The 12,791-nt window shown below is 36.0% G+C and overlaps 2 protein-coding genes and 1 long non-coding RNA gene across 4 annotated transcripts; all 3 read right to left on the reverse strand.

Annotated features, from left to right (window-relative positions):
* Window positions 1–364: 364 nt before the first annotated feature.
* LOC114365596 (uncharacterized) lies at window positions 365–1,672 on the reverse strand. The gene is made up of 4 exons (XR_003656967.1): window positions 1,308–1,672; window positions 931–1,223; window positions 767–829; window positions 365–559 (listed from the first exon to the last, which is right to left on the reverse strand). It is a non-coding gene; the product is annotated as an uncharacterized LOC114365596 (long non-coding RNA).
* A 531-nt stretch (window positions 1,673–2,203) lies between these two features.
* Window positions 2,204–5,951, reverse strand: LOC114365586 (uncharacterized). Of its 2 annotated transcripts, XM_028322194.1 has the most exons (3): window positions 5,010–5,950; window positions 4,537–4,606; window positions 2,204–2,597 (listed from the first exon to the last, which is right to left on the reverse strand). In XM_028322194.1, the coding sequence occupies exons 2-3, from the start codon at window positions 4,547–4,549 to the stop codon at window positions 2,272–2,274; spliced, it is 339 nt and encodes a 112-aa protein (XP_028177995.1). In that variant the 5' UTR covers window positions 4,550–4,606; window positions 5,010–5,950; the 3' UTR covers window positions 2,204–2,271. The 2 variants fall into 2 exon arrangements, with proteins under 2 accessions (XP_028177995.1, XP_028177996.1); XM_028322195.1 differs by lacking the exon at window positions 4,537–4,606 and having other exon boundaries at window positions 2,215–2,597; window positions 5,010–5,951.
* A 324-nt stretch (window positions 5,952–6,275) lies between these two features.
* On the reverse strand, window positions 6,276–12,543 carry Wbp2 (WW domain binding protein 2). Its single transcript, XM_028322193.1, has 7 exons — window positions 12,351–12,543; window positions 12,051–12,225; window positions 11,598–11,757; window positions 9,322–9,452; window positions 8,134–8,410; window positions 7,737–7,819; window positions 6,276–7,163 (listed from the first exon to the last, which is right to left on the reverse strand). Exons 1-7 carry the CDS (start codon window positions 12,404–12,406, stop codon window positions 7,116–7,118), a joined length of 930 nt encoding a protein of 309 aa, XP_028177994.1. The 5' UTR covers window positions 12,407–12,543; the 3' UTR covers window positions 6,276–7,115.
* Window positions 12,544–12,791: the final 248 nt, after the last annotated feature.

A 12,791-nucleotide genomic window follows, 5' to 3' on the forward strand; every position in this document is an offset into this window, starting at 1 on the left:
GTCCGTCAGAAAAACAAAAAAAGAGAGATCATAGTTCATAACACAGATTAGAGAGTATGTCTAAAGACAGATAGGAAACGGCCCTAGTATTGGTTAAACGATAAACAAACTGGTACCGAGCTAGATTGTCCAGTAGGTGGCGCTGAATACAATATGGCGTCTGCCGCCCACAGATTAAATATACCTGTCATACTTTTTTATGATCCGTTCCTTTTCATGTATTGCGGTTAAAAATAAAACTATTGAAGTATCAAATGAAACTTTATTGATGAAATATAACATGAAATATTTTGTTTACGAAAATCAATAAGCATTAAAACTATTGGTTTTTAAAAGATTACAGTTACTGTTGTGATTACAGTAGGTACATTGTTTTAGTTTTTACATAATGTACTCACGGCTTGACATTTGTATGTAACTCATACAAAATAAGTTGCGTTATGACTTATAGTAAAATAGTTTTTAATGTTCTCCATAAATTCACACGTTCACTCTCACTTTGGTTCTGTCCAATCCAATAGCCACTGTAAGCAGGCCAGATCTACACGTTTCTCACCACCTGTAAAATATATGAAATATTTGTAAATTAAGAGCAAAAAGATGCACATGTCACCGTAAGACTGTAATCTCCTACATCATCTACATTCTACACTAATATTATAAAGAGTACAGCAGATGAACAAGTGATCTGTCTTATCTACCATACCTACTTACTGTCTGTTTTGTTTCTAGATTTGCACTACTTTGTTAAATAAAATTAATTTACCTTGTCAAATGTGTACTTGTCAATCAATTACATGTACATTCACAGAATCTGGATTCCACCAATCTGTAATTAAATAATTAACTTTTATTTGATCCTAGTCGAAAAGCGTCAGAGGATAGTGTTAGAATCATTTTGAGGGTGTTTTAAATTTTAAAGGTACTTACCAAATGTTCTTATCAACAGAAGTTAATATTCATCTAATACAAATCTTCCTAATTTAATGCATTTATGTCATGGCATAACTTGCAAATGAAATGAGTTCATCGTTTGTAATCAAGCATTCTTGGTCTGGTTTTATTGCTTATATAGGTTTCTTCTAAACTTATTTGAATAGGAAGTAAAGGTTGGTTCATCTGGATTTTAAGTAACAGTTGACAATAATGATCAGCACCGGTGATTCCATAGCAAGCACTTTTATTGTAATTGCAGCTTAACACCTTATAAGTTCGATATTAACCTGAAACAAATAGGTACTTAGATTCACTGTATAAAACACGTATCATTCACTGTGTCCTGCAATCTATGCCTGCAATGTACCTACGTGTATTGTATTTTGGGTCCAAACTCCAATGTATGTTGTTACTCCATGAAACGATCCATATTTAGTTTCCATTGATTTAAATGGAGTTATGAATGATATTGTAATGAAGATTTAATCCTTTGTGTGGTTCAATACTTGATAAAACATGATGTTGCTGCAAGCTGCAAATTGCAATAACCTTTCTCGAGTGGATATCTTAGTTGAGAGAAATTTCTTCTTAAAACAAACATCAATCCAACTGGCAATCCATGCACATGTAGTTCTTATTAATATTGATTGAGAAATTATTGATTTTAATTAGATAAAATTTGTTTAAAGAAAAACACGTTTTTTCGATGAAAATTTTTGACGTTTTTTTTTTAAATAATGTCACAGTTGTAGACTTGAGACGGAACTAAATTGATTAAAGTGAAAATTACGACTTTGAATTAATATACTTTTAAATAATCATTTCATTTATAGAATGCAAATAGATTCAATAAAATAATTTATAAATAAAAGTTGAAGTTGTAATTCGAAAATGTTTACTAACTTGATTCCAGACACGCAAAAGACCATTGTCGCATACAAAGGACAACTATAAAAAAAGTCACTTCCTCTCGGAACTGTCAAAAAAATTCACTCTTTATGGAGCTGTCAAACTCTATGGCGTTTCCACCCCGTGGTTCATAATGTCCCTTTGTCCCATAAACTATATTCATCAAAATCGGCTTAGTAAAATAGGTACGTGAAAGCCTAACAAAGTTACTTTCCAACGAGTGCATTACGGGACCCCTCTCTTCTACGAGATAACGATAGGTAACGGAATCCTCTAAAAACATACCCTGATTTTTTAAGTCGGTTAAAATTACAGACTCAATTTACGGTACCTACCTATCAAATAAAACACGTTAAATGTATTGTACATTGTTTATGTAATGTTATAATATTACAACGTAATCATCATATTGTGAATTTAGTGTGTTCATAGAATAACACAACACTTCTTTCTCCTTCGCCAACGCGATTCCATGGAATTTTGCTTGTAAGCTTTCCGAATGCGTTTTTTGTGAGTTTTAAATCCTCGTTTATGAGTGGCCCTGGAGTCTCTGGACTGGACTCGCGCGCATTCGCACGGCGAGCCGGCGCGGGTGACAGTGTCCATGGCGCTGGGACATTTGCTCTTCTTCTTTATACACTTCTTGTAACATTTGTCTGGCTCCGGACACGGCGCTGGCCGCGGCCTGTGTCTATGTGCGCTGCAAGTCGGTGCGGATACGCATGGTTTTATACTCTTGCTAGAGTAAACAGCTGAAAAACATAGAAGTATTAGTAACTTAATAACAAATGAAGGGCTATGTATTACTTTTCTCTATGGGCTAAGGTGTAAAAACAGTGGCGGCGTAGCATAGGTTGGCACCAGGTGCAATAATAAAGTTAATGGTCCTTCGTCGACTGTTCCTCTGCCTCATCTCTTCTCCACACTTCAGTTTTCTCCCAACTGCCACAAACCAGTAGCCGACAGATAAGCACGAGACCTGTGCAGCTGTAGATATAACTGTAACTAGGTAATTTTAATGTGGTACTAGCATTTAAAATATCGTGATAGAAAAGTAGGTAAATTATAGGTAATGTGTGGTGTGAAATACCTGTTTATTATTAAGTACCTACATAATTATTAAGTATATTACCTATACAACGAGTAGTAACATTACGGTGGAGATTAGTTTTGTCTAAGTAGGTACCTAATAAAACAACGAGTTGTAGTTCTGTATTTATTTTCATAGTATGGTACAATTCATTATTTTCTTCGACCGCCCTCTGTGGCTGCTCCCTTGACGACACGAACGTTCATCTCTTGCTTCTTTATTACGCATGTACCGTTCGTAATATCTTGTCCCAGACATCGCATCGATTTCTTTCAGTCTCTTTCGTTTCCTTTTTTCATTGAGAGACCTTTCGGCAGCAGTACTTCTGGGATTGTAGCTATTTACTCCGTACCTATTGCAGCCCGAGCAATTAGATTTAGAACGAGTTTCCATAATAGAGACTGCGCTCGCACATGGCTTCAATCGCCTGGCTCTGCATCTTTTAAGGCATCTTTCTGGATTTGGGCACGACGGACCACTTGGCTGGCCCAAGCAAGTTGCCGCCGGGGAGCACGGAGGGTGTCTGGCAGGACTCATTTTGACTTTACTGAAAAAAAATGAAAATGTATAATATTATATCTTAAAAAAATCCAATTAGCTATTTTACTGATGTTATAGCTTAAAGCAATAGATTAAAAATTAGGTAAAAGAAGCCAGCCTCATAACAATACATATTATTATTATTAGTTTACTTACTTGTTTTGCTCTTGGTAAACTAAATCCAAAGTACCTAAATCCAAAAGTTCACGTTTCAAAAATAATAAAAATATGGATTTAAAAAACTTCATTGTAATTCCAGTTTATATTTTATTTATTTTTAATAATGATAAAGCATTGCAGATACGATGAAATAATAATTATGTTCAGTTAAAACACTTCTTTCGGTTCACAGTAAAGATTTTGTTACAGTATTTCACATTTCCTGGGTCTCTTCAGTCTGCCTCTATGTCCCTTTCCAGCGCAGCAATCAGTCTCCGATTTTCTTGATCCCTTTTTTCTAACGTAATTAGTGTAACTATGACTTCCCGTCAATCTATCTTTCTTTCTCATTTTAGTTTCTTTTGATTTGCGCTTTAAGAACTTCTCAATAGCAGACACATTCCTGGGATTAGATCCGGATTTATATTTGCCACAACTGCCACATTTTGCTTTGGATCTTGTCGCCATTATAGACACGGCACTCTGGCAAGGTCTTATGCCTTTCGAAATGGTTTTTTTTAGACATTTTTCTGGATTCTGGCACGGCGGTGGTGTAGGATGGCATCGAACAGGCGAGCATGACGCTGACGGTGTACACGGTGGATGAATTGAGGGAGCCATAAGTATATCGGTGATTAATCTGGAAAAAAATACATTTATTACTTTAGCGACTGTTTCAAAAGGAAGCCAGCATCAATCTATTATTGCTCAAACTGCCACTCATATGGTAAGACTAAGTAATTTTGAACTTACCGAAAACAATGAAGCAAACGAAAAACCACTGTAAAAGTTTGTAATAGTTCGCGCGACCATAATAATAACAATATTTTGACTATTTAGTTGTGTGAGTAGTGTGTAGTAGTATTGTATGTTTATCATCTAATCGAGAGATAGGTACTCACAATACTTGTTCATGTTATATTGGCACTTCTGGTGGTGTACCCAGATCCTTGTCCAGCTTCAAAATTTACACTAAAGTTGAAGAGAAAAATATACTTATAAAGTTAATATTTTTGAACAGGAAAGCCAATTCGTTAAACAGCATCACTGTAGCACAACTTTGTACAAAAGTTCAACGCCTGGTACTATTGCGGCACTGCACAAATACGTGTAGTAACATGGAGGTACATTTCACATGAGTATTAGAACTATGATAAACAAATGCACTATTATGCCAGCATGAACGCGTTGCGATTGAACTTTTGTATGTACTGTAACAAGTATTGGACTTATATGAATGGCAGTTTATAGAGAGGCTGGCTTCTTCTGTGTTCTGTAAACCATGTAAGTACAGTAACTACTACAGGCTCCTTTGTACAAAGCTGTCAACAGCGGTGTCTACTAGAATTTGCCAAATCACTACGTGTTCACTTACCCATACTATTTTAAAGTAACGCGTTGATGGTGACGGCTGTTTCTAGTACAGTTTCATTTCGGTGATTTTAAATATTTTATTTTTCAGTGGTTTTTTATTTGTAGATAGTTACACGTCTAATTTACATGTTGATCTTCTATTTTTCAATTTTGACAGTTGTCGTAATTATTCTTTTCTAGCAAAACCCTACTTCTGTATGGACAGTGTAAAATCATAGACTAAATTTTAAATAGTATAGTATAGTAGTGTCTAAGGTAGTCTAACTAATCACATTATTATTTAGAGGCCTAGAGTGAGCCACAGTTCTAACTATCCATTTCCGATTTTTCTCTTGCTCTCATCAAATGGTGATTCTTTCCAATAGATCGAGACGACATGACCGGAAATGGGTAGCTGGAACGAACTGTGGCATATAAATGAAAATGTTACAACTTATAAATTGATATCGTTTTAATACCATTAATAAACTGAATTCCGTACAAAAGCGAGGCTCTTTTATAATATCGACTCAAATTTTTACAAACTGTCTTCTGGTAGAAGATATTTTCGAAAAAAAAAACTGATTAACATAAATATTTACTTTATTCAAGCAAACAATAATGCACATCTTTAATAATAAAGCGTAACTTTAACAATGTAATAATAATTTTATATCTACATTACTTACACATCTGATGTTTTAATAAACATACCATTTTAGTAATAACTGGTTTAATAACAGTCAAATATTTAAGTCAACTAAAATAAAATTTCAGGGTGTTCACAGTTCACACGAAGCAGTGTTTTTATTTTAAAAGACGCGCCCCACCAATTTTTGGTCGAGGGAAGCGCGGGGTGCGGGGAGTTTGATCCGAGCAATCCGAGCGTCATTATTGTATTGTGCGTGTGCACTCATTGATAAATTTATCGTGGACCGATAACACTCAAATATTCGCGGTAGTATGGTGGGGCGCGTCTTCGTGGATGAAACGATCTACAGGGTGTTAGGTAAATGGGTATATGAGCCGACACTAGCCCATGTTAACGTGGTCATATAAATGGTATGGTGAAGTCAGAAAATTGATATCTTCATTTTAATTATTTTAATTTTCATACAAATCGGATTTTATAAAATTTATTTTGTATGAAAAAAAAATGATGATATCAAATTTCTGACTTCACCATACCATTTATATGACCATGTTAACATGGGCTAGCGTCGGCTCATATACCCATTTACCTAACACCCTGTATAATAAGCATGACAAGCCTGGTCTTAGTTATATCTAGTATAATAATTTTGGGCGAAGCATAATCAAAATACTTTATTAACACCCCTCTCTTTTTCCGTTGGGGGTTAAAACCCATCTTCAAATTACGACCCGATAATGTAGACATAAAATACAATAATTTATAATACTCATATTTTATCGCATAATGTTAAATAAAGCTATTGTAATTTTGACTGTCCGAAATTACTCAATTATATCAGGCCATGATGTGATACGTTGGAAGAGTTGCACTTCTCTATTTTCATACAAAACTAAAATGGGTTATTATTTTTCGTCTACAATACAACATTATTATCATTTATTAGCAGCCCTCTTCCGAAATCCAGGCTAGAGGATTTTACGGGGACTAAAATAAATTCTACCTATTAGCCATTGTTATAAAATAGCCCAAAAACGTACTGGCTGGGGAACAACGTTCGAAGATTATTATATTCTCCGTCAGCTAATATTTTGACGATGATAAGAAAACAAAACAAGATAATAGATTATTATCAGGTCTCTCTAATTTCTATATACAATTTACGTACAAATTTACATTATATTTGCAAACCATTACTTGCTAATAACATCTTCAGCAACTATAATAATATAGGTATTATTTAGATAATTTATATTTATCAATTTGTAGGAAAAAGCACCAAACAATCGTGCTGCACATTTATATTGCTGGAATGTAGTACGATTTTTATGCTAGTGTTACAGAGAAAGATACACACTGTGTACTATACACGTGTGTAGCTGAATATAATAATGCCATCAGACCTTTAATGCATTATTTCGCATTTATCGACTTCAGCTTGATCTTTAGTAGACATGTGATAGTGGGGGCAGTGCATTAGTTTTCTTTCTTTGACGTAGATTCTTGATAGCTCGGTGGCTGATCCTGAAATAGATAATAATGTGTTGATATTGTATTATGTAAGATATCCCATAAATCCCAAACGGGTGGCATATGACCGCGTAATTATTAATTTATCTATTGTATCTCGACTCACGGGGCTTGAAGGGCTAGTGGTGAATAGCAACTATTACGAAAGGTGCCTACACTTAAAATGTGTGTTGGTAACGTAATATCTGTAAAAATGTATGAAAAAAGCGTAATATGTACCTGGTAACCTCAGGCTACATGTCAGTTATTACATTTCGGATTCTTCAAATGACAATCTCAGCATTCTCAGCATAGATATTTTATCGGACGAAATTTGTAGAATAATAGATTTAATCAATATTGAACCTAGCCCATTGTTTAGCTCAATGTGTACTCAGCAAGAAAGATAAGTAATTGTAGGCTAAAGTATGGTTATCATTAATGTAATATGTATATGATTCTATTAGTTCTGTAAAGACTAAACTTCTTACGATACTGACTTTTTAAAAGTAATCTAAAAATAACATGAACCAGTTTCAACCAATGAACAGTGCCATTTAAGCTATAGTACAAAAATATTGTACTTACGTTGTACGGCGGCGGCACATAAGCGGTCTGCGGTCGGTTAGGGTCGTAATACGCGCTTTGGGCCGCCTCGGCAGCTTTAGCATCTGAAAATGTTAATTAATCTACTGCACTAAACAACACAACGTGTACACAAATTACCGTGATATACTTAATTTAATTAGATATCAAAGAATTATCTGCTTTCAAAATACTGCCAACATAAATGAACTAATCTACTAAAGCCCAAAATCATAGATAAATAAAGCGATTCATTTCCGACTACTCACTGAATAGTCAGGGGCCTCGGCTTGCACTCTTAAAACCATAAATCAATTTCCATATTAATCCAGACTTTAATTTAGAGACTTTAAATTCAATCACTGAACTGTTACGACTTTAAAAGTAATTTTGCTCTCACCCCTCGAAGACATGCCGGCCGTGGCTCCTGGCGAGGCAAAGCCACCAGGGCCACCCGGATATCCGGGTGCCGCGAAGCCACCGGGATACCCGGGCGGCGGAGCACTAGGATTGCCGGGATAGCCGGGCGGCGCGCCGGCGAACCCCCCACCTGATGGCGGCCCGCCGGTGCCGGAGAAGCCCGCGCCGGGCGGGTACGCCGCGCCCGCCACGCCCGGGTACGGCGGCGGGTTGTTCGACACGAACACGGAGTTTGGTGGCGGCTGATCCGGGAAAGCCTATAAATTTATAACACGCCAACGTGAGAATATAGCGTACCTTCGGACTGTTGCTGATAGTAGGCATCGCGGACGCACCTGGGCCCCGATTACGCTAAAAATTTTCAACTGCAACGCGACTGGACGACGAACGAAAATCAGCCCCCCTAGACAAAACGCACTTTTTGATCGAATCGAAAATCGAATCTGTAAAAACTCCATACAAAAAAGGGGCTTTTCGACCACTTTTCGACTGGTTTGCGATCATAATTTGCACTTTGTCTAGATCCACAGCTGTTTTAACAAGCGGTGCCGTTTTGACAGCTAGCTCAAACGAAGTTGTAACGTAAACGGAGCGCGACTGCGCCTTTGAGTAACATTTGCTGTGTTTTAGTTATTTTAGATTTAAAATAAAGTGTTCGGACTTTTAATGGAAGGTGCATAAATCCATTGTTACGTTTTTGTTTGCGCGTGAACTTTACCGCGATACCGAATTGCACATCGGCTAGAATGATAATGGAGCGTAACTGGAGTGTGGACTGGAGTTGAAACACAAATGAATTGGAGACATTACAAATGAGCGCAATCGGGATCTGGTGCGTTTTGTATCAAGCTATCAGTGTGGTTATTATAACATATTGTTATTATTCTATGCGCCGTGTGGTGACGGCAGAGTAGAATACATTTGTCACCAACTCCAACTCTTCCCGCGGGTGTCGTAAGAGGCGACTTAGGGACACTACACATCAAACAGAGAACGGGCAGCAGCGCTCTCTGAAAAACATCAATATTTTAAACTGCGATCTCCAACCCGCCTGCCAAGCGTGGGGATTATGGCAATACCCTCCACTATAGTGAAGGAGGCTCATAGTCCAGCAGTGGACTGTAAAGGGCTGTTTATGATGATGATGATGATTATTCTATGTACATACTGTGTAAGGCGGCACCCAGCCGTAGTAGCCCTGCGGCGGCGGCGCGTACGCCGGCGGCGGGGCGGCGTACCACGGGCCGGTCGGCGGCGTGTACGGCGGCGGCGACGCGCCTGGCGCGTTGTGTCGAGAAGCTGCCAATTAATAATGAAGGACTCAATAATAATAGTAATGAACCAGGCAGGTGACCCGTAGTCTCCATTCATAGCCCAGTAACCAGTCAATCCATCCTTCATCCATAACCCTAGTCCAGTCTCCAATAACTGCAATAGCTCCTGTGCACAGGCTGGGGATGGTCTCTGGCTACATCCCATGATATAGTCAGAGACTAGGTCCAGCATGTGCACCACTTTCACTTTTGTCGATTATTTTGCGCTTAAAACGGCCTCTACGTGTTGGATCTGTATCCCCACGCAAGCCTTATAAAGGACCGGGCCACTTTTGACCCGTGAGCTCCAAAGCGTACAAACATAATAATAATAAAAACCTTTATTCAACCAAGGTAATAACTTAGACAACATTGCTAGTGGTCCCCAAACTAGGTAGACACCTGTCTCTTGGGGACTGGAGTACGAGGCTTAAAGTTAAATGGCGTTGTAAATGCACTTTATACTAGTAACAAAAAAAAAGGAAAATAAACACAATTTAAGTTTGAAAAGCCACCTATGCCACCGCAAACACAAAAAAAAACCCAATAATATGCCCAATAAGAAAGTCTTTACTTTATGTGTAGGAGTGTGTGTTTTATGAGAGTGTATGTGTGTGTATACAGTGTGAGTCACGTTAAAGTGTACATATGAAAATAAATAAAACTAGACCTGTTTTTATCGACAAAAAAGAGGTCAAAAATTTTTTGAGATTTTTTTTAAATTTTTTATAGAATTTTTTTTCTTCCAATTACTTAATGTAAAGAAAACGTAATAACTTTTAAACTAAGCGGTATATCCTAATAAAATAAAAACAGTAATAATGCTAAATAACAGGCGATACTAAAAAAATACATAAAATACACAAAAAAGGCCAAAAAATAATAAAAAATTATACTTTTTGAAAAAAATCTGCTTAAAAATTCGTGTTTTTTTGGTTATTTGATAAATTTCTCCAAAAAATGCCCCTATAACTGGTGGTTTTTATTACTTTGTATTATTCTCTATCGTATTACCTTCGTAAAACCAAAAATCGCATGTCTCTATCCCCATCACAACGTCTGCAATGATCGTTTGAACTAAGCCTCTCCGGGCGCGCCATTCAACGCTTCGTTAACAACAAAACTGAAAATGGCTCTAGATTTGTAATTTTGATAAAGACAAGTTAGATTTCAAATAAAAACAAAAGATTTCGAAGTAAAATAAGCATTTTAGTTAAAATTAAAATTGTCTCTACCTGTAGCGGAGAATAATGTTGTGGCAGGCCTTTGTTCAAACGATCATAGCAAATGTTGTGATAGGGATAGAGACATGCGATTTTTAGTTTTACAAAGATAATACGATAGAAAATAATACAAAGTAATAAAAACCACCAGTTATAGGGGCATTTTTTAGAGAAATTTATCAAATAACCAAAAAAACACGAATTTTTAAGCAGATTTTTTTCAAAAATTATCATTTTTTATTATTTGTTGGCCTTTTTTGTGTATTTTATGTATTTTTTTAGTATTGCCTGTTATTTAGCATTATTATTGTTTTTATTTTATCAAGATATACCGCTTAATTTAAAAGTTATTACGTTTTCTTTACAATAAGTAATTGGAAGAAAAAAAAATCTATAAAAAATTTAAAAAAAATCTCAAAAAATTTTTGACCTCTTTTTTGTCGATAAAAATAGGTCTAGTTTCATCTATTTTCATATGTACACTTTAACGTGACTCACACTGTATATAGATTTAGAGTAGAATGTATGTAATAGATTTATCACTTTTATAATATACCACTGAATGCTTCTGAAATCTTTGATAAACTACATTGAAGACCATTAAGCTGAAAACTTGACTTAGTCCCTTAACAAAGATTCTCCTGAAAAGCCTGTTTTTAGGAGTGTACTGGTTGAGAGATCCCAGCTTAAGCAGTGAATTTTGATTTCATCAATTTTAATAAAAGTATGATTAATAAGATTGTGGAGAAATAATGAATACATTATTTATGAATTTATCCACAGCTCAGAAATACATTATCCTTAATTTTGTAGTGTACCATCAACATTTTACATAGTCATAGTAACATTGGCCATTAGAACTTTAGAAGTATTGCCCAATTCCCTCAAATTGAAATGACAAAACTTACCAAGATGAGCTGCTTTCAACATAGCTTGACCGAACTCTATAGCGCCTCCTGCCTTGAAGGTGAGTTTGAACTTCACTTCACCAATAAAGTTACCGTTTGGTTGGGCGCGAACTTTTCCCTTTATGTAATTTGCTGCAAACATTGGTTGCTCTACTGTTACCTAAAATGACATAACTTTCATCAATATTTAATGTTGGAGATAGGATAAGTCATAATGCTAATAAAAGGTTAATCAATAGATAAACTGACTTAATGTAAACCCAAAGTATCAATAATGTCCCATATCAAAATGTCTTCAAACTAGGCAATTTTGGTAAAGCATTAGTAAGTAAACATTAGAGCTCTATCTCCTTTCTGTCAAAAAAGTACATACATATTACCAACCATTACAGCGACTGTAAGTTCAGGATCTATTTATTACTAAATGTATTAGGTATTACATGGTCAACTTACATCTTGTAGAGCAATAAATGGGAAACTGAAGGATCTGATTGGATCGGAGTTAACTTTCGAATTGTATATCATTCGATGAGTTGTGAGGTACATACGGCCATTCTTTGTACCCTTGAATTCAGGTGTATCATTCCCATAGAAATCAACAATCACATTGTCAGAATAGAGGATGATGCTGTAATGTAAATAACACAGTTATGAATATCAAAATCATAATCTAACTGATAAATGCGTTCTCTAGATTGTTGTGGAATGTTCGATTAGGTCTTAAAATTAAATACTAAGCAAAGGATGACTCACCACTCTCCGGCATGAATTAACACTCCATGATCGGCGTGAGCCGTATTAAGAGACATTCTTAAGATTTAGAACTCTTTGACGAAAAAGTTAAGATTGTTTTAGCTTTTGTTCAATCAACGCATTAGCCACATTAATGAAACAACACAATTTTTATTTCAATTCTGTTCATGAATAATGACAGACATCACAAATGAAAAACGTAGTGAATTATATCACAGATATGGATAGATGCAGCATGTGTCAAAAATTGTATGAAGCCGAGCATAGAGAAAAGTAATACATAGGAAGCCGAGCGTGCCACTTTTTAAACGTCATTAGTGTCATTTTAGCGAATTTTAGTGATTGCCGCAACGTAAAAGTAATCGTATCATCGTACTGCATTCGCATAGTCATCGAAAGATATCGTGTGACTCGATTCGAAAATTTATTAATTCCGATAAT

This window comes from Ostrinia furnacalis, unplaced genomic scaffold (assembly GCF_004193835.3).
Source record: "Ostrinia furnacalis isolate ACB-3 unplaced genomic scaffold, ASM419383v2 OfSCF7604, whole genome shotgun sequence".
NCBI lineage: Eukaryota > Metazoa > Arthropoda > Insecta > Lepidoptera > Crambidae > Ostrinia > Ostrinia furnacalis.

Coding starts and splice junctions, on each gene's coding strand:
- Wbp2 (XM_028322193.1), bottom strand. CDS start 12,406: ATGTCTCTTAATACGGCTCACGCCGATCATGGAGTGTTAATTCATGCC. Junction 9,453..11,597: donor GTTGAAAGCAGCTCATCTTG/GTAAGTTTTGTC, acceptor ATTAATTGGCAG/CTTCTCGACACAACGCGCCA. Junction 7,820..8,133: donor GGCCGGCATGTCTTCGAGGG/GTGAGAGCAAAA, acceptor TAACATTTTCAG/ATGCTAAAGCTGCCGAGGCG.